The 22,294-nt window shown below is 38.0% G+C and overlaps 1 protein-coding gene across 1 annotated transcript; it reads left to right on the plus strand.

Moving 5' to 3' along the window:
• The first annotated feature begins 12,106 nt into the window (after positions 1-12,106).
• Positions 12,107-16,554, plus strand: LOC139133756 (uro-adherence factor A-like). The gene is made up of 2 exons (XM_070700523.1): positions 12,107-15,517; positions 16,483-16,554. The coding sequence occupies exons 1-2, from the start codon at positions 12,107-12,109 to the stop codon at positions 16,552-16,554; spliced, it is 3,483 nt and encodes a 1,160-aa protein (XP_070556624.1).
• Positions 16,555-22,294: the final 5,740 nt, after the last annotated feature.

The raw sequence follows: 22,294 nt of genomic DNA on the forward strand, positions 1-22,294 counted from the left end.
TTAGGAAGGACTCTTAGTGCCCTTTTCTGCATTTTATAAAATATTTTTGATGGTTGCGTTTCCTCAAACAACGCAACAGAAGTCGATTGCAGATTGGATTTAACCATAGTACAAGATCATTTGAAGATGGGAGGGAATAAATTTTTGTAGACGTCTGCGTAAACCTTCTTTGATTCGACGTTGCACATAAGTTGTCAACGTGCTTACCCAAGGAAACCAACTTTTAAAGGGGCCGTCGATAATTAAAGCTGACGCACAAGAAACGCAATTCCTTCGTTTTACTTGAAACCGCCTCCCTCCCCCTCAAAACGAAAGTTCTTATGCGAAATCAATTTCGTATTATGATGCCGTTTCTGACAAACCCACACGCACCTCTCCAATGCGCACGCCCATGAAAAAATACCGGAAGTGCACATTAAGTAATAAACCTCCACTATACGAGTTTCACTGTTTAAAACACAGAACATTTTAATGTATATCACACGTAGGAAAATGTTTCAAGTACATGTTTCACGTTGAAAAAGCACACAAGTTTTTATTTCACATTTATGTTTTTTCGATGTCTTTTTGTGTCCACATTTTGTAGTCATTCTGTTCTCGATGAACGTGAAGGTAGCATTGCGTTCTCTCTATAAAATCGCACTTCAAAAACAATAGACGAAAATCCTTATGCGATTTTGACGCACACAAAACGAAATGAGCTTTTACCCCCCCCCCTCCCCCTAAACGAAAGAATTACGTCTGCCGTGCTTGAGCTTTTATTATCGACGGCCCTTTATCAAGAGTTACACTAGCTTCTCAAAGTTAACATTAGCAATACTTGTATCATTTATAACAACGTTAATTTTTTTCACCATTCGAGTCTAGTCTGCATTATGTGACTGAGATAGCTTATCTCAAATAAAGGTTATATTAATGAAACTGCCGTCATAGACACTAGGAAAATTATTAATTAAAACAACAAGATCTCAGTTCTATAAGTCCATATGAATACAAACCATATTTGCGACAAATACACAATAACACTAATTACGCTTGACAAAGGATGTTTATGAAGCCCAGCCGAAAATAAAATACATTTGAATTATACTAAGAATGATTAAAGCAGTCAGCATTTAATGAAGGAACATGAGAATTTCACTTGATGGGTTTGACCGTGTCACAGTGACGTTTGAATATTAATTGTGACGTGTAAATTTATTTAGATCAAGACCTTCATTAATGTTTATGTTTAGATGTATTATTAAATCTTTCATTCGTGTCTATCGTATGATCAACTCACATCTTAAAGATAACGTTTAAAATCTCATTCTAAAAAAATATGGGGGAGGAATACAGCAGACCTAGAGCACAGACAAATAGATAGACAGTCTCCCTATTTGTGTGTGCCTAGAGGAAAGGCAATACGAGAGAGGATGATAGCAAACAAAGTGCAGAAGATACAACAAACAGGACAGAACGATCAACAAGGGACCAAGACATTAAGACCATGGGAGCAGCGTATCTTGCGCGATGGCACCTGTCAAGCTTGTCTATCGAAAAATAAAGTCTATGTTGTACCAACGAATTCTGAAATGTATCGTGTAATCATTACTTTGAAGATCCTAGGTACTTAACTGGTCTTCGGCGTACATGTCCAAGTAAGTATATACAAGTTAGGGACAATGAAAATTGTATGGAGCAAAGGACCAAGTATTAAGCCTAGTGGCACAACAACCATAACGCTTTGGCTTTCTAAGATCTTACCCCTGTGGCAGACAATCTGTGAACGACCAGATAAGTCAGATTTGAAGCAGTTTAAATTTTTTACCTTGCAGCCAAAATAGGGACAATTTTTTAAGAAGAATGCCGTGATCAACAAGATCGAACGCTTTAGAAAGGGACTGCAGAGACACGATAATTATATTTCGTAATAAATCGTCACGCATACGCAGTAGAGTTGTTTGACACGGGTGGTGTTTTCTGAAACCTGACTGCTTCTCATACAAACTTCCATCAGTCAAAAACTTATGAAAATCAAAATGAACATGATTTTTCAGAACTTTTGAAATAGCTGGTAAGATTGAAATTGGTCTGCAGTTGGACATTTCATTAACATTACCAGATCCCTCATAAATCGGAACAACTCTTGCACATCTTGTACAAAAATATCAGGGAAAGTTGCACTATCAATGCTAAAATTAGCACTTTGGTAAGAGACAATTAGATGATTGATGCACTAACGCGCGATGGCTTGGCGTTATGGTCATCACCACTTGTGGACTCAGCTTGTAAGAATTGTATGACGTAATCTTTTTAAACGAATCGAACGCTCGGAGACATAATTTTAAATAGCTGGAATGGAAACGGAACCGTATTTTTCCTTGTTTTAGTCTTCCTCTTTTCTGTAAAAAGTTAATAGATACTTTTAATTGGTTTGTTTGACCATAGACACTAGTTAAACATAGGGTCTATAGTGTAACATGCCTCAGCACCAACTGAGGTTTTGGGAATACTCTTTCAATAAAACTGTTTTCTAAATCACTGTCCCTTGTACTTTTGAAAACCAGCATTTGGTCCTACACAAGATGTCTTTGTAATAAAGTACAAAGGGACACACCCCAAGCCATAAGATAGCTCATTCAATTTTACCGGGCGAAATCGTGTCTCCTGAATTTTCCAGATTATTTGCCGCAGGGAATAAGGAAGCCAAACGCCTGTTATGGTGTGTCTGCTTTGTTCGTGGTGCAATTAAGTCATTTCTTGATGTAAAGGTACACGCTACCGGAGCGGAAGTGCTCAGGCCTCGACTCCGAGTAATAGTTGTAAAGTAGATTTCATTACAACAAATATGACAACAACGGAAACGACAGCAATAGTATCAACAACAACAACAACAACAACAACACTATTTTCGTCATTACCATCGTCGCAAATCACCATCATCGTCGAATCATCTTCGTGACAACGCAATTATGGGCAAAAATTGAGGTTTTCCACAAAGTGTGAATCTCAGCGGAGAAAGTTTGCTATTCTTCTTTGCGAGGTCAAGGTTTGAAGAACTATTAAACCTGTTATAAAAACGAATTTTTTTTTAAAGAAATGACAATGAAATCTTTTCAGGAGATATAAGTGAAACTTCAGATATAAAAAATTCGATAAATAAAATAGATCCGAGCAAGTTCCCTAGTTTTCCTAAACAGCTGAGGACGCAAAGATGGCGGAGGCAAAAACGGAACATTTATCTTGTGTAAAGCCGCCAAATTTCCGATGTCGTGATTAACTAATGGATTATAAGAGGATTGTGGCAATAGGCTGAAGATATTCAGGATTAGACTACTCGCCTTTCAGAGACCACGCAGTTGCATGACTCCCTTGACAACAGCGTCCAGAAGAGCGGAACCGCTGTGTCATTCTTAATGTTATTTGGCATGGTGACGGTATCTAAGTATCATATAACACGTCACGCTGCCGATGTTTACTGTTTTGACAAATGAAAAATGACGGTCAATTCCTATTTTTTAATCTCGTAAGTATGTCTTGTCTGGCCGACCTATTGCCTGTCATGCTTTGCAAAGGAAAAAAAGCCAAGAATACATGTCAAAATGTCATGGCAACCACTGAGCAGATACGTGACGTGGTTCTATTGTTGGCATGGTAACGGCAGTGTCCGTATTGTTCTGACACGTTGAGCTGGAAAACCTCGCTGTGCAGCCTATAATGACCTTCACTCACTTCAAGCTTGAGATGTAGAAGGGACACCGTTAATCTTTGTGGTGGACAGCGATGAAGAAGAGTCGAAATTATCACGTCTTGAATTCGGTAAGTCCTCCGCAAGGTATCACTCAAAAAACTTTTCGTCATTTGAACAACCTGAATAACAACACCTACATGATACAGTATATCACAGTCCATAATTGCTGATCCTATTTTGAATTCGTTTAATAGAAAATACAAATAATGCTAGCGACAAGGGAGAGTCGAAATTACACTTGAACAACGAACTGGTGAAGAGGAATAGAAAGCGTATTTTTCGTTGAACAAAAACTTAACATGCCTGAATATACAGCAATCGGTCTCACTCATGGCAGGTAGAGGTGATGAAAACGATGTTAATATCGGTTCTGATTAAACTAATTCAAATCATTTAAGGTCGGCTGTAAACGTCATTGATATTGTTTTTATTGTCCGACACGGTATAAAAGACAAATAAAAACTTGTAAACAAAAAACACCTGTTGATTAAATTTGCATCTCGTTGAGGCGAAACCATGCCTACCCATGCCATGACTGCTTGGCCATATTTTGAGTAGCGATGTATCTTAGGCAAGCGAGCTGGGCTGATAAATTTATTCGCAGCAGAATTCTGCAGAGGTCGGCGAAAAAAATGACCGACTTTGAAACCCTGCACTCATACAGTTTTCACATTTTCCATAAAACTGGTCAGGGTCCATTTGTTTGGCAATATATATTTGAGTATTTTTGTCTCAATTTTGTCTGGAAGTAGTAGTTCCTCATGTTTTTTACACGAAATCTTCAAGAATTGTGAATATCTAACATAATAAACCACGCAAAGCTTTCTGGGGGTAGATTTTACATTTTTTTCATTTCACAAAAGCCTTGGTTTCTGCGCTCTGCAGGATCACTTACAGGGATTTTATAATACTGGTTATTTTACCTACTTGGCTAACCCTGTGTTGTGCACGTTCACATGTCGCTGCCAAGCGACACGCATATCACATGCATTTGTGCAATAAGTCATCGTCGATCGCGATTACTCAGTCTCCCGTTGGTCAGGGAAACTTACATTAAAATTAAACTATTATGCGACTCGAGATGAAAGACTAAAATTTTTGCTCAATCTTACCTCAGGGAAACTTGATAAAGTGCCCGCCAGAAATCAAGAATAAAAATTAGGGGTCACAGTGCAAAATATGGTTCTGGAGAAACAAATTACCTAAATTACCGATATTTGAAATTAAAAATGGCCGCCTTCCCGCACTTAAGTCTATAGAGAGAAAAAATACATCTCCTATAAAAAAATAACACTAACAAAACGAAAAACGAGATGGTGAAAAACTTTCCTTATTCCTCGAGCTTTGAAATAACTCCCTCCTCCCACAAGCGGTAGACCGAAAGAGCATGAGTATTGTAAAAAATGAATGCCTGAATATCCATCCCTGAGGCGCTTGCTATCTGAAGATAAATTGGGCATGATTGCACTATCTTAAATCACACTGATGAGCAAATTGGGCATGATTGCACTATCTTAAATCACACTGATGAGCAAATTGGGCATGATTGCACTATCTTAAATCACACTGATGAGCAAATTGGGCATGATTGCACTATCTTAAATCACATTGATGAGCAAATTAGGCATGATTGCACTATCTTAAATCACACTGATGAGCAAATTGGGCATGATTGCACTATCTTAAATCACACTGATGAGCAAATTGGGCATGATTGCACTATCTTAAATCACACTGATGAGCAAATTGGGCATGATTGCACTATCTTAAATCACACTGATGAGCAAATTGGGCATGATTGCACTATCTTAAATCACACTGATGAGCAAATTGGGCATGATTGCACTATCTTAAATCACACTGATGAGCAAATTGGGCATGATTGCACTATCTTAAATCACACTGATGAGCAAATTGGGCATGATTGCACTATCTTAAATCACACTGATGAGCAAATTGGGCATGATTGCACTATCTTAAATCACATGATGAGCAAATTGGGCATGATTGCACTATCTTAAATCACACTGATGAGCAAATTGGGCATGATTGCACTATCTTAAATCACACTGATGAGCAAATTGGGCATGATTGCACTATCTTAAATCACACTGATGAGCAAATTGGGCATGATTGCACTATCTTAAATCACACTGATGAGCAAATTGGGCATGATTGCACTATCTTAAATCACACTAATCAAATTAGGCATGATTGCACTATCTTAAATCACACTGATGAGCAAATTAGGCATGATTGCACTATCTTAAATCACATTGATGAGCAGGTGAATGTATCAAGGTTTCGGTCTTGCACCTTGAAACTGTATTTTGTTTGTATCATCAGTGAATATCATTTTTACATCATACTTGTCACTGTGGCAAGACTTCCAAATACGCCCACACATGTATTCTGTTATCTATTGTGTCTGTATACGTATTGTACTCTGAATTGGTGCAAGATTCGAGCGAAACGAGTTGTCGAATATCTCAATAAATATGCCTTAACAAGAGAAAAAATACAACTAACATTTGAAAATACTATGATTTTGGCTCGTACAAACAATTTGATGTACATATGTATGTCATCGCAGAAATGTGCGGATACCAAGTTTGAATGAAATGGAATATTGTAACCAAATCTTTAGCCAATAAGGATATTTTAATCGTTATCCTTACGTATGCCATAATAATGTATCTTTTTGAAAACTTCGAAAGAAATCGGTTACATAGAATGACCTAGCCTGTTAGTCGCTCCAGACATAAAAAAATTGTGACATAATGGGTGACAGTGTTTGATCTTGCTGTCAAACAAAATATGCGCTGCACATATGTATGTCAGCGCACATTCTTCTTGTGCAGAGTAAATAAATTTCTTTCGAGATACAGTATTGGCACCTGACGGACGGTTTAATCTTTACGGCCCTGATACGGCTTTTGCAGCCCGAGGTCGTGCGGCGGAAGGGCCCGAGCGTGCGAGGGCCGTACGCCGTACGACCAAGGGCCGCAAAAGCCGTATCAGGGCCGTAAAGGTTTTATCATATACCTTATGGAATGATAAATATGTAGTTTACATAATATTCAACATTGTTGAGGAGATAAAAATGCGTGCAATATCAAAAATTCATCGCCATTTGTGTCAGTTTTTCATAAATACGATGGCCGCTTCCCGTCGCGGATTGACATACATAATGACGTCATTTGTTTACCTGCAGAATTCTAGAACGCGTAAAGCAATATGCGTACTATTACGTGACCAACAGAGATCAAGGCTGAAAACGAGGTGTAAGGAGAACAAAAGCGTGATGTCAGTTTCTTGTAATTTATACTGAACAGGCACGCACTTAGTATACACAGGATTTCACTAGAATTTAAAAATAAAAGCCGATGTTACCGGCGCGGCTCCACTGTCGCCACGCGCAACTACGATCTGAGCGAGCAGACGTTTTCCAAATCTCGCGCTGGCTTTGTGTACGAATGGAACGTTTGCGGATAGCAACGCGCGTGGTAACCAGAATCGAGATAGTTCAGAAATGCACGCGATTGCCCATATTTGGGCACCGGGCCGGGGCGTGATACGTTAAAAAAATGCACGGATCTGAGGGCACTTTCTCCCATAGCTTTACACAGGCACGTGAATGTAGGTATATGATTTGATTGGTTGGACATATTCTTGTATACAGGCACATACCAAATCTATAACCCGTCGTGACGTAAACGTTAATACTGACCGTGAATAACTGCATATGAATGACTGCAAACATGTGAGAAAAATGTTGAAATTTAGTAAATAAAGAATTTCCCACATTTTTAATAGCCACTGCTTGTTATTGAGCTACACACTGTGGTTAGATGTCTGGATTAATGTACATATCAAAGTAATGCGTATGGTCGCTGACTTAATGATAGAACGTTCAATAGATTGATGCAAATGAGGCATGTACCAAGTAAGTCAGTATCAGAAAATTCTAGAACCTTGGGGAGGCAGATTTGGTATGAATGTGAAATTACTGCCAACTTTCAGAATGCTATTCATTTTTCTCTAATATATCAACACGATTCGTAAACAATAATACACCCAGTATGATGCATGAAACATAATACTTGACTTCCCTTCTGTAATGTCATTGTTTTATATTGGTGACAAGGAAGCGAGGTTATCAAGTGTTAGTGTGGGGTATCAGCTCACAACACTCCTTGGAGTTAATTGTCGGATTTCGACAACCTCCTAGCCATCTTCCTGACTACAACGCACATACCACACACGAAATCCTTTTCACGACCACAGACTTTCGGCCAAGATAAGATCTGCTCTAGAAATGCAATCAATAGCACTCCAGGTAGTTCGCGCCTCGAAGTTAAAATACTTAAACTTTTTCCAAAACTTCCACGATTAAACTTTAAATTCATTCTCTCTCGCAATCAAGAATAAAAATCAGGGGTGACCATGCAAAATTTGGCACTAGGGGAAAAATTACCCAATACTTCCCGACACTTGAAATTCAAAATGGCCGCCATAGCTGTGTTAACTGTATGGCGGGAAATGAAAATTTCGATTTTCACAAATATAAGCCTGTGAAAACTTTATTTACCATGAGCTTCAAAATGAGCTCTCACAAGTGATAGCACAAAAATGTATTGTAAATGTTTTTAAGGTAGAACGCACCTCGGGGACAGACATTCGGACTCTCAAACTTTTACAATTCTCTTCTGATATACCACATTTTGGGGTTCATTTTAAAGCTCTTGGTGTAAGAAAACTTTCCATCTGCTTAGTTTTTCGAAATTCGAAAATTTTAATTTTTCTCCATAGAGTTAACACAGGGATGGCGGCCAGTTTGAATTTCTAATATCGGTAAATCTTGGGTAATTTGTTTCTCTAGTACCAAAATTTGCACGGTGACCGCCTATTTTTATTCTTGATTTTGAAAGAGAATGATTGAAAGATTCCTCGAGGAAAGTTAGAGCAAAAGTTTAAGTCTTTCACTTTCGAGATGCATACTACCTTAAGGAGCGATTATGTGTTCTCGAGGGGCATTCTATTTTAATCGATGTTGTAACATCGAAATTGAAGCACTGATTAGTAATTTCAAATTGGCTGTGTAAAATGTCTGAACAATAATGAAGCGTCAACGAAAAGTGACGTGAATTGTTCACACCACCAGGTATTTAGAAATTGCCCTTTACGCCGAACTAAAAACTTCAAATACAGAAAACAGAGAGAATCGAATTGTTGTCGGAATATCTCTTTGAACGAGAGGAAGAAACGTAGCACTTAATCCAGGTGCCGCCAACTAAGCTGTTCGTGCAAAAAGGTGTTCGTACGCAGTTTTTTCAGCGGACGGGCAAATTTCAAAACTAATCAGCTGGCGGGGAGAAAAAAACCCCGATATTTGCCGTGGGCGGGAAAGAAGTTTCATTTTTCTTCTGTTGGCGGGGAGAAAATTTTTGACATTGGGTACCGGAAAATACGTAGAGGGAGTGGAAGCCGTGGTTGATAAAACTTGAAAGAGCCTAACTTAGAGGGGAGCAATGTTCCAAGGTATACTGCATAATGCTCGCAAGGTTTTGCGTTGATCTGGGTTGCCTAGAGAGCATCTAGTTGGCAATGGGGAATTTCAGTAGTGCATGGGGATAGGGCAGTGGGGAGGTTGTATTGTTGTGGGGAGTGAGGAGGGGACAGAGCATAGATACTGGAGGGCAGTGGACATTAAAATTCAGTGGAAGGGCACATTTTCCGTGAATACCAGTGGAATGGTAGTTACGAACAGCTCTACTTCCCCTCCAATTTTTAGGTCTAGGTCAAAAATAAGTAAAATCAGTACATCAGCCTTCAAAAAAGTATGTGATGATTTTGCGAAATATGATGAAATTTACCAGTTGGCGGCACCTGTTAATCTGTTGCATTATTTGGTTTACTTGTTTTCAAGCGTATGTATTCGTCCATCTAGTAATTTAGGAATAGATGAGAATCGATAGGAGAGATGTTTTAAAACGAATTATTATACAACGGAAAGAAGGGATATTTAGTGGGTTGGGTGTCGAAATCATCCATTACCAGGGGTTTCATTTTTTTTCTTAACAGGCTATTAAAAAGAATTCTCATCAGGGTGATCGGATTTGCAGTGACCTTGGGTCACTGTGGTCGATAATCTTTGGTCTTTGGCAGGGGGAGGTCTAGACTTGGTTCAAGTCTGTGATTTGTGAACGTGTGAGTGGGGTGAATGCGATTTAAAACATGTGAGTGGGGTGAACGCTATAGAGGGGAGATTCACCCGGTCAATCCTTCAGAAACTAACTCACTACTGCGCAGACTCAAAGGTAACGTGGTCGATCGCCTGGGAGCCTGACTTGGGCCGCAAAATCTCAAATAGGTTTGTATGAAATAGAAGAGACGCAGGAGAAAATGGTGTAAATGTTTATATTTTTTAAATCACCGACTTGTACAAAGTCTATAGGGCCTCGGGAGGTCGAATGGTGGATGTGCCCCTTTTAGCCGTCCTAGAATTGTATGGTTTGAAGTGACTATTGTAGTAATTGAAAACTTACGAGTCAAATACTTTATGGGCGTATAGTCTTCCACCATGGTTGTAGCTCATTAATACTAAATATAGCAAACTTTTTGGCGTAAATTGGCTTCTATGGATAGAATTCCTGGCAAACATAGTATGTTTTATACGCCTCTGTCTATCGTTGTAGAGTCTGTATGACTTCTATGATTAAAAATAAACTAACAATAATATTCAGAAAAATATCTCTCTTGTAATTCAGTAAACAACATGACGTTATTTGTAATTATCCCAATTCCGGTGCAGCGATGGTTTAGAAAATGGGCGAAACGAAGGGCATTATTAATTGCTTTCCTCAGTTTGTAATGACATTCTCGAATATACACTTAGGCCGGATAAATAATGTGTTTCCAGAACCGACCTAGTACGCAGAAAAACCAGTCGACCCTTGACATTTTCTTCGCATTTTCAGCAAAATTTCGAGTAAATTCTCTAAATTTTCCGCATTTTATAAGTCTCGGCCGAAAAATGAAAACTTAAAAAATCCTCTGAACTACCCACACCAATTTTCGGCGTATGTTATCGGAAACGCAGAAGTGTTTTGGCCTGATCGACCAAAAACCTTTCCGATTGGCGCAGCAATACTGATACTACAAAAAATATGCAAAAGTGAGTATCCATCAGAAGTTAAGGGCTAGCGATATTATCATGAAAACTTTAACAAATCAAAGGTTAAATGGTCAATAGCTGTAAATTTCAATGAGTTTTTTCACTATTTTTGCTTTTAATGTCGATTGCAATTTCTTGTTCTACTCCACAAAGCATGTTGAGATACACAGTATTAAGCTCATCATCTCAGCCTGTACATGTGTAGAATGCATTTGCTATTGTTGACATGTGAATTGAATTGAAATGTAAACAATAACAGAGCATTTTACAAGTGTAGACGCTGACGAGCTAAATAGTTGATGTTTCAACGTGCTTTTGGGAGAAGAACAACAACTTGCAATTGGTAGAATTAAAATAGTGACAAAATAATTCAAAACATGCAGCTGCTGGCCGTATTGTGGCGTCAGCGATATGCTCCAACAATAATCACAGCTACAAAAACAACATCATACAAACTTAAGTCGGAAGCTTCAAATGTTTAACCTTTCTACCAACGTTTTGCCCACACCTGTTGTTATCAAATGGTGAGAGTGAAGCTATTTACAGGAAATCGGGGTGAACAGAATAATTAACATAACATGTATTTAATACTCCGTGCTTGAATTTTGATGGCTTTGCACTTAACAAAATAAAATACCACCATAATTGAGAAAAGTGGCACATAGAGATTTTTTCAGTATTCGACGTCTAAAAATTGAAAAGGGCTGTTCGCGGTCACAGGTCTGTTACTCAATATAGCTACACGCGAGCGACATCGGACACTGCTGCTTGAAATACTAGTTTTGTCATGCGTATCTGTTGTTGCTGCTTGTATTCCGAGCTGTAAACATATCTTTTAGCATTTATTGTAAGACTGGAAGTCGCTTACTCGGTAGTGTTTTCGTTATACTAGCATACATAATTTCAAAAATGGTAATCAAAAAGTGCGGAAATATATGTATCTTTGGTTTCTTTGCATATTAATTAAAGAACATTGAAGTCAATTCCAGAGTTGCATTGTGTTAAAAATAAACAGTTATATAAATAGTAAATACATGTACAGACTAGTTTGAATCGGAAACAAAGAATAATTTCGTCAACATTTACATTATTCTGAATGTGAATTTATATTTGTTTTCTAATAGCTGGACGAAGTTTAGATATTTGAAGATCCGAGTCTGCAGCAGCCAATGACATAAAATCACTTATTGAAGAATATGAATTATTCCAAAGAAAACAAGGCGAAGGACATGCCTTTCCCGACAATGACAGATGTTGGAATTGATGTAAATAGCGCTCATGATGGTAGTGTAGTTGAGAATATCATTGGGAGTGTTGTGGCAACAGATTCACGGCAAAGAAGGTCATCTTCTAGTATGAGTAGACAAACAGCTAGCGTAACGCCCGACGAGCAGTCTGCTTGTACCGTACAGGAAAATGAAAATCTGACAAAGGGTGAAGACCAATCAGCGCGTGACGACTATGAAAACGATGAATCTCGTACTGAGTCTAAGGATAGCGATATGAGTATCTATGTCTTGAAAAGTGAAATTCAAAAGCAGGAGCGATCTAAAATTACGACAGAAGCGCCTCACGACAAAAGCGTTCTCCTTTCAATCGATATCCAAGGAAACAAACAGGAAATTCTTGACAGCAGTGACGCAGACAACCAGTCTGAAGAAGAATCGGATGAGAGGGCTTCACAGCCTCTTAATCACGAAAATGAAGATCACCCTACGATGAATGCGACCAGAACAGCAGCTCGTGAGGACAAGCCGGACGTGTCGACAGTGGACAACGGTTTTAACAGATCATCGGAGAGAGGTAAAACACCTGACCATAGTGAAGTACACAAAAAATACGCTGAAAGTTCACAAAGTGATGATTTATCAGAGGAAGATGGCGACGGGAATGACGGAGACGATGATGCGATTGCTGAAAAAGACTCGGTTAGGCACTGCAGTACACTGTTTATTAAAATAGGTATATCAGTCGGAGCGAGCAACCCAGATCAAGAAGAAAACAAGGCTTGTACAAAGACTGAAAACGCCGTCAAGGACTTAGGTGATGAGCTCAGCGTCGAAAACAACACAATCAACGATGACATAGCATCAGCTGGGAACAAAAAGTCGAGCACTGATGACGAAAATGAAAGAAGTTCATCGGTCTATGATCACGAAGCTGAATCTAGACAAGCATCGGATTTAATTGAGCAGAAAACGGAACAAAGGAAGATGTTATCCCTGGAGATCCAATTAAAAGACAGCGAAAACACCCAAGGGGAAGCTTGCTTAAAAAATGATGCTTTTAATGGAATCAAGGAAGTAGTAAATGAGCCCAACGCTACAACAAATGAGAAAATGTTGAAAGATGCACCAAATTTGAAAATCGTCGGAAGTGCGGAGGAAAGAAATCTACAAGATGAGCAAGATTCTGGCGAGAAATTCAACATCGATAAATGTGAACCAGACCTTGATATTGGAGAGGGCAATAAGGAGTCCTCGAATGCGGAAACGAGAATTCCAACTAAGGAACTCGTTGAAGGTTTACCCAAAGACAACGGTGGTAAAGAAGATAATCTCGCATTAACAGACAGCCCGGGGGACTGCAAAAACGCTGAGAAACATGAGAAGGCTTCAACCTTTCTTCCTTGCTCTGATCTGGTTGATTTAGATACTGACGATGAGCAGAACTGTAGCAAAACTAATGAAATACATATCAACGAAAGAGAACGTTCAACTATTACTAGCAAGTTTTCCTCCAGCGCTTGTACAAATCAAAGCGAAGGCAACTACTCACCTTCTGCTCAGTACAGTAACGAATATGTAAAACCCGGTAGACTGTCTGCCAATACAATGGACATCATAGTCAATGCTCGGGATAAGCTTGAACACGACAAAATAGTGATCAAAAACAGAAATTTCCAATCGGCGAACAAAATAAAAAATTGGAACAAGCATCACCCAGATCATGATGTAAGGAGGTCGACTACGTCTGATGATAAATCCGATACAGATCATAGAGGACATCAAAGCGAGAGAACTGAAAGTAAACTGGTTGAAGAAAGTATTGATCTGAGAAAAGGATACCCCACGGTAAAGAAGAACGAACAGACAATAAAAAATATAAGTCTGTTTTCAAAGGAGTTCCCAAGCCTGGTTGATGGCATGGATATGTCAGCCAGCTGTGTCCCGGATCGAAGCACAGCACAAGCATCAGAAGTTGTCAGCCACTTCCCCTCGGTGGGTGAGCCAAACTGGCTGACGTGTAGGGATGCACTACCAGAGCGACCTAAGTCAGCAAGGGGCAGGATAGGATTATATCGAACAGGGGAGACAGAGAATGAAAACACTGACAGGAAAGTAGGTGATAATGGTCAGAAAGCTGCTTCAGACATTGTCGATTATATAGAAGATACAAGCACTGATCCTAGGGATACACTTCCCGAAGACTCAATTGAAGATATGTTGCTGGAAATCGAACAAAACTTCAACTTCACTGACGTTGAAAGCAGTTTCACTGAGCCAAATGGACATGATAGCAAAAGGCAAAACCCTGGTAAGACTGGAGGGATAGGTGATTCTAGAAGCTGCCAAATATCTCAGAAATCCTCACGTGAAGACCGTAGAAGTTGCCATTCAGACTCCGGTGGTGCAGTTCGGAAATGTTCTACAGGACAACATAAAGAGGAAAACGGAGACTTGGATAGTTCTAGTGAAGCATTCAGCAGGAGGAAAGATAGTCTAAGTTTCGAAAAGTCAACATGCGGAGGACTCAAATTAACACAAAATGGAGACCATGGTGACGATGAAGACTTAAGAAAGGGGAGAGACTTGCAGGAGAATACAACAGAAGGGGTCCAAAGTGATATAATTGTTCAGGCTATGCAGCATAGTAGTGTCACAGAAGAGATGCATATGGCAGGAGAGGCTTACTACTCTGGTATAATTAAGCAATCCCCCTATAAAGATAATGGACACGTGACTAGGGATGAAGAAACGGACATAGCTACAGATCATCCGAGAGGCACCAAAACAGGAGTACGCCCCACCCCACCGTCGCAGAAGAAGTCAAAATCCCACCACCAGAGACGGTTCGTTAAATCTCCCGCGAATCATCAGAGGAAGGGCAAGCAAAACAAAGCCCGACTTACTTCGTTGGATTGCGTTGAAAGCCAACAGAAGGCAAGGTCGGAAAAGAGACAAGGCAGCTTGCCGTCAGGGAGAATCTCGTCAGACAGCAGCCGGGAACTCGACACTTCCTTGTCAATGTCTGAACTGCAGTCTGATTTGAAGAAATACACCCTGCAGAGAGACTTCAGACAAGAAAATCCTGGGAATGATATGAACATCCCGAGTATTAAGAAGAAGCCACCGAACACCTCATCCCATTTGATATCCATGAAAGGTGGACGAAGACGACTTTCTCCGGAGGGAAGCATGGACACTGAAAGAAAACTACTGCTTAAAAGTCCCGATGCAAAGGTGACATCGAGTCCGAAAAGTGTTGACGACGTTGAACAGACTGTTTCAGCGAAACAACAAAAGTATAATGGTCCTGATGCAAAGCATGTTTCGATAGATGGTGAACCTGGTCCATCTGGCCACAGGACGCAAAGGTCCAGTGAGGTAAGTTCAAGAAAGCGTAGGAAGAAAAACCTTGGCAGAACAGAACAAACACACAAATGAAACCTTAAGTCCAGCTGATGCAGTGTGCACAGAATAACAGCACCGGAGTCTACCTGTTGAAGTGCATACCAACTAGATTTGTATTCGGGCCCTTTTAATATGGAAGGGTATATATCCAGTGTCCCATTATAGCTACTCCAAATATCATGAGTACATTCAAACCTACTGATACGGGCGATTCTATCCGAGAACTTGTAGTTAGTGGCAGCCAACCAGCCGATTTTGGTAAATCGTGACTGTAGGTGTTTCAACATAATATTATTCTGATGTCGTTGAATGCAAAATGTTGAGGGAACAATGAAACATGTTCACTCCCACCCTCCCCCCAGAGCATTTCAAAAAAAATTTTCCCGCTCACTAGTCTTCCCATAAAGCTTGCCCTGCCCTCTCCGCATCACAGAACCCATCACTGTCATCTCTTTGCCACACGCTTTTAACCTACTCATCGGTAAACCTTCGGAGGCAACCAAATCATACTTCCCAGCCCAACATCCTAATAATTCATATTCTACTTTGGGAATAAGAATAACCTCTCAGCCTGGAGATGTGTTGCCTTGCCAACACGTTTTAAACGAACAACTTTTCCCCATCCCCATCCCGTGCTTACTCTCCGTGGTAGTGAATCTCATAGCAATTTCATAATTTACCCTCTCAGTGCCAAATTCAATTTTTGTCACCTTTATAAAATATAATCCAGTCAATTTTCTTTTTTGATTTTCCCAAACTTTTGATCAAAAACTGTAGCCAATCAAAAATGATGTCTATCTAGTCCAAAATTGTTAAATTAATTACAGAAAAAAATCATAAAATGTTGCGCTAAAATTTTGGTGGAAAAAATTACTGCACTCAAAGGGTCAACATTTCTAGATATGTGACATGTACTCTGTTCTACTTTTTCGCAACAGGTTTACAGCTACCAGTTTGACAACGACAATGACAGATCCAAGTGCTCTTCCAAGATGTGCATCGTTCTTTAGGATTGACAAAAAGGTTCATCACTTCCAAGTTCAGCGGTCCAATTCTACCCGATGGGATATCGAATGATTATCATCACTAATACGTCATAATACTTAGATTGACAAAGTTATCTTTAGTGGAACCCTGCATGTAATATCAGCATAGAGAAAGATTGGAACCCTTATCAGGACGTTTAGAACATTAAATGAGTAAATAGCATCAAAGCTACATGTAGGGGCATCTGCTGGAACAAACTGACCATAAACTCTGGCAAAAGCTTTAAAACGACGTTAACTGTGTTAACGCCATAAGTTTTTGTTTCCTCTTTTCCAACGCTAAGTTATCTTGTTCTGTGTATTGTGATCACAAGTTCTCGTACATCAATTATCTCACTCATCATGGTAACATTTTTGAATGAAGTGCCTCAAATCTTTGAAACTTCTTGTCGGGGGCAAAACTTCAGACTGTCATTGATTATGGTTGTCTTCTTACAATTACCTTTTCTGCATTTAAAACAAGGACAATGGGTCACACAACTGAATAATTCTTCTGCCTATATGCGATTACTGATGGGAATGAACGAAGCGTGATGTAGAGCATAGTCTGACAGACTGTGGCATTGCCAGTTCTGGTATAACCATTGTAATGTTTTTGTGGTACAATCAAGAGTGAATTCTTTTTGTTTTGGTGATGATGTGGGATTATTTCCATCTTTTATGTAACCATTTCGATGATTTTGTTCTAATTTGCATCAATTTAATGCAGAAAGCGGTTCTCATCGTCCATACGAAACGAATTGTGACTGGCATTATGGAACACATACTGTAAAGCACAATGCATGCTAGCTGTCACACTTTTTTGTTATTTTTTGCTCACGTGTTGACACACGTGGGCATATGTCGCAGCGATGTCTGTCTGTCTGTCTGTCTGTCTGTCTGTCTGTGTACTCAATATCTCAAAAACGGCTCATCAGATCAGAATCAAATCTGGTACATAGATTTAGTTTGCAAATGGCAAGAACTGATTAGTTTTTGGTGGGTGTGGCTTGCTTACTTTTTGCTCATTTGCATAATTAATGATTTTAGAAAAAACTGATATATTGACAACGACCACACACAATTTGATGAGATTCGCTACAAATGTTGATCACACCAAGATATGTCAGCTTTGAAAGATATTAAGGGGTGACGTGAAAGATAATTACTAATTTGCATGTTTAATGAAATTTTCTAATTAGGAGTATATATCTGAATTTACTCGATCAAAATTGACGAAACTTGGTATGCATATTGAAGATACTATGATTTAACCTTATTGAAAGTCATTAAGCATTTTTACTACATCCAAATCCCAATTTGCATATTTAATGAATTTTTGAAATTAAGGATATATATTTGAAGTTACATGACCAAAATTGATGAAACTTGCTATGTGCATTGAAGATGCTATGATAGAATATTATTAAATGTAATTCAGCATTTTTATATCAGCCAATTCCTAATTTGCATATTTTGTGAACTTCCCTAATTAGGGGTATTTATCTGATTTGACGAGACCAAAGTTGATGAAACTGGCTATGCACATTAAAGATACTATGATAGAACATTATTGAAAGTCACTAAGCATTTAAACTTCAGCCAATTCCTTATTTGCATATTTAATGAACTTATATAATCAGGGATATTTATCTGTATTGACTAAACCAAAGTTGACAAAACTTGCTATGTACATTAAAGATGCTACGATACGACATTATTGAAAGTCATTAAGCATTTTTACTTCATCCAGCTCCTAATTTGCATATTTAATGAATTTTTGAAATTAGGGATATATATTTGAATTTACATAACCAAAATTGATGAAACTTGCTATGTACGTTAAAGATACTATTATGTAGGCTAACATTATTGAAAAGCATTAAGCATTTTTGCTTCAGCCAATTCCTAATGTGTGTATTTAATTAACTTTCCTAATTAGGGATATATACTTGGATTTATTTGATCAAAGTTGGCATAACATGCTATGTACATTGATGATTATACCTGGTTATACCAATATTGGAATCATTTCGCACTTAAGTTTTCATGTCAGCTAATTTATAGTTTGCATATCTAATGAGCTTTCAAAGTTTGGAATATATATTTTGAAGGACTTGACCAAAGGCAATTAATTACACTTGCTATATAAAGTGGTGATACAATGATAGCAGTCAAAGAAATCAATTATTTTTATTTCAGCTAATTACATATTTGAATACTTAATGACCTATAGAGTTAATCTGTGGTGAATATTGTTTATTATGTTGATCATATTATTTCAATGAAATTGCAAACATGTGGCAAAGGTTCAAATTTACACATAACTGCAATATATAATGAAACACGTGAGCATTTACAGTTCATATCTGGTTATGTCAACGCACAAGTGAGCATTGCTCGACGATCCACTCAGACATCGCATCATTTCTTATACGAAATGAGATTTGGCATATGTATAGTGCTCAAGGTTATTGTTGATAAATAATTGGTCCAATTTTAGATTAAATAAGAGAGTCAGTCGATCATTACGCGCAACCCTTATTTATCATCCATTTAAGCACAGTATTTGCAACTTTACACTCAGTCCTTTTTTGCTCACGTGTTGACACACGTGAGCATATGTCGCAGCGATGTCTGTCTGTCTGTGTGTCTGTCTGTCTCTGTCTGTGTGTCTGTCCGTCTGTCTGTCTGTCTGTGTGCTCGATATCTCAAAAACGGCTCATCAGATCAGAATCAAATGTGGTACATAGATTCAGTTTGCAAATGGCAAGAACTGATTAGTTTTTGGTGGGTGTGGCTTGCTTTTTGCTCATTTGCATAATTAATGATTTTAGAAAAAAACAGGTATATATGACAACGACTGCACACAATTTGATGAGATTTGCTACAAATGTTGATCACACCAAGATATATCAGCTGTGAAAGATATTAAGGGATGACATAAAAGATAATGGATAATTTGCATATTTAATGAACTTTCCTCATTAGGGATATATCTGATTTGACTTGATCAAAATTGACAAAACTTGGTATGTATATTGAAGATACTATGATTTAACATTATTGAAAGTCATTACGCATTTTACTTCATCAAACTCTTAATTTGCATATTTAATGAACTTTGAAATTAGGGATATTTATTTGAATTGACTTGACCAAAATTGATGAAACTTGCTATGTACATTAAAGATACTATGATCTAATATTTTTGAAAGTCATTAAGCATTTTTACTTCAGCCAAATACTTATTTGCATATTTAATAAACTTTCCTAATTAGATATATATATCTGAATTGAATTGACTTGACCAAAGTTGATGAAACTTGCTATGTACATTGAAGATACTATGATATAACATTATTGAAAATCATTAAGCAGTTTTACTTCAGCCAATTCCCTATTTACATATTTAATGAACTTCACTAATTAGGGATATATATCTGAATTGACTCGACTGAGGTTGATGAATCTTGCTACATATATTGAAGATACTATAAAACAACATTATTGAAAGTCATTAAACTTTTTTACTTCAGCCAATTCCTAATTTGCATATTTAATTAACTTTCCTAATTAGGGATATTTATCTGTATTGACTAGACCAAATTTGATGAAACTTGGTATGTACATTAAAGATACTATGATACAACATTGAAAGTCATTAAGAATTTTAATTTAGCCAGTTCCTTATTTGCAAATGTTATGAACTTTCCTAATTAAGGATATTTATCTGTCTTGACTAGACCAAAGTTGACGAATTGCTTTGTACATTAAAGATATTATGATACGAGATTATTGAAAGTCATTTAACATTTTTACTTCAGCCAATTCCTAATTTGCACTTTAATGTGAACATTTCAGTCAATTCCTAATTTGCATATTTTAATGAACTTTCCTGATTGGGATATACCGGTACACTTGGCTTTAGAATCAATCTGTGGTGAATATTATTCATTATGTTGATCATAACACTTTCAATGAAGTTGAAAACATATGGCGAAGGTTCAAATTTATACACAACTGCAATATGTAATGAAACACGTGAGCATGTTCAGTTCATATCTAGTTCTGTTTTGGGGGAACTCTGTAACATAACGATGACTTCCGTGCTTACAGCTGCGGATCAAAATATTGTCTATAACCCAAATCAGGTATGACTGAATTGTCAAAATATCATATGGCGCTATTAAGCTAGGAAAGATAGACGACACTCACATGTGCAGTTTATCAAGCGGGTGGTAAATATGACATCTCACCACATGCCAACTGGAAATCAATAGTCTAAAATATGATACTTTTTCATAATTATTAAAATCATAAATCGAAATTATGAAATATTGATATCACATAAACAAGTTAGTATTTCATCGGGATTGAGCTTTCTTTCTGCAGAGCAGCTCCCGACAAAATCGTTGTATGTGTATGAGTTGATGTATGCCATGGGCGGCCGGCCACAGCCGGCCGGGGCGTTTAATATACTAGAAGTGAAGATGGCCAGCTTACACAGCCAGTCCTCTCTACGTGGCTTTGAAAACTGTCTATTTTACTCGCTCCTACCATTTAATCGCTGTATCTCCACTGCATTATTGATGGTTGATAAGCTGGCCATCAGATCTGCCTTGTTAGGCCCTTCTAAATTGTCGCCTTGTGAACCTATTGTTCTAATGTTGTGCAAAGTCCGAAAATGCAGTTTCTCAGACGTTTGGCCCCTGTTCATTACAACATCCGGGAATCTCAGCATGAGTCTGCTGCCGTTGACTTATTGCCGTTTGCAGTATGAGAGAGAGAGAGAGAGAGAGAGAGAGAGAGAGAGAGAGAGAGAGAGAGAGAGATCGGAAAAATATCTTGTAGTAAATGGAATTTCAATTTACCTTGATTAGCACATGGCAGATTTTACTCCATATAAACATTTACCGCAATGTTGTCTAAAAGACCATGACTGAGTGCGTTACGTGGTCTGTGCAATAATATATTGTTTCTTGTAGAATAGAGATAACAACATAGTGCAACTAAAATGACTGTTAAATACAAGAACTCTTATGAATATTAACTCTTACGAAATAACCTTTCAAGATACGCCACCTATTGACTGTCTGTTATTGCGGCTGCTGCTGATGACGTCACGCCATCGTCTGTTTTCAGTAGACTAGGTCAGACTTTATAAGTCCAGAGTCGGTCTGTATGAGTGTGTTTAACTTTACTGACTATCAGAAGTGCGCTCTTCTCATATTGAGGAGGCCGACGTATCGGTTGTGTCAACCATATTGTATTTTCTACTTGTTGCTGAATTTTCAAAACCGTAACAAATTTTCTTTTAGCATCTGAAGGGCTTTGATATCGTTGAGTATCATATTACCATATAATATTTATCATAAATGACTGATACAAACAGCCGAACATTATTTAGTCTATATATACGTACATGATGATGTAGTCACATTATTATAATTACATAAAAGATAAGAATATGGTCCGCGTATCGACCAATTGCCACGAACACGATTGGAACTAATTTGGGAAAATAGGATGGTGATGCATGTCGATTTAATGTACAAATGTTATCTCATCTGCTTTTCTTTTTATATTACACACTTGTTTTTTATTAGTAATTTGCGATATTGCAATATTCAGCTATATGACAGCTAACACTTTTGAGATTATTATCCTAAATTAGTTCCAATCGTGTTCACGGTGATTTATTGTTCGTAACTTTTTCTTTATT

Source organism: Ptychodera flava, chromosome 5, assembly GCF_041260155.1.
Source record: "Ptychodera flava strain L36383 chromosome 5, AS_Pfla_20210202, whole genome shotgun sequence".
Taxonomy (NCBI): Eukaryota; Metazoa; Hemichordata; class Enteropneusta; family Ptychoderidae; genus Ptychodera; species Ptychodera flava.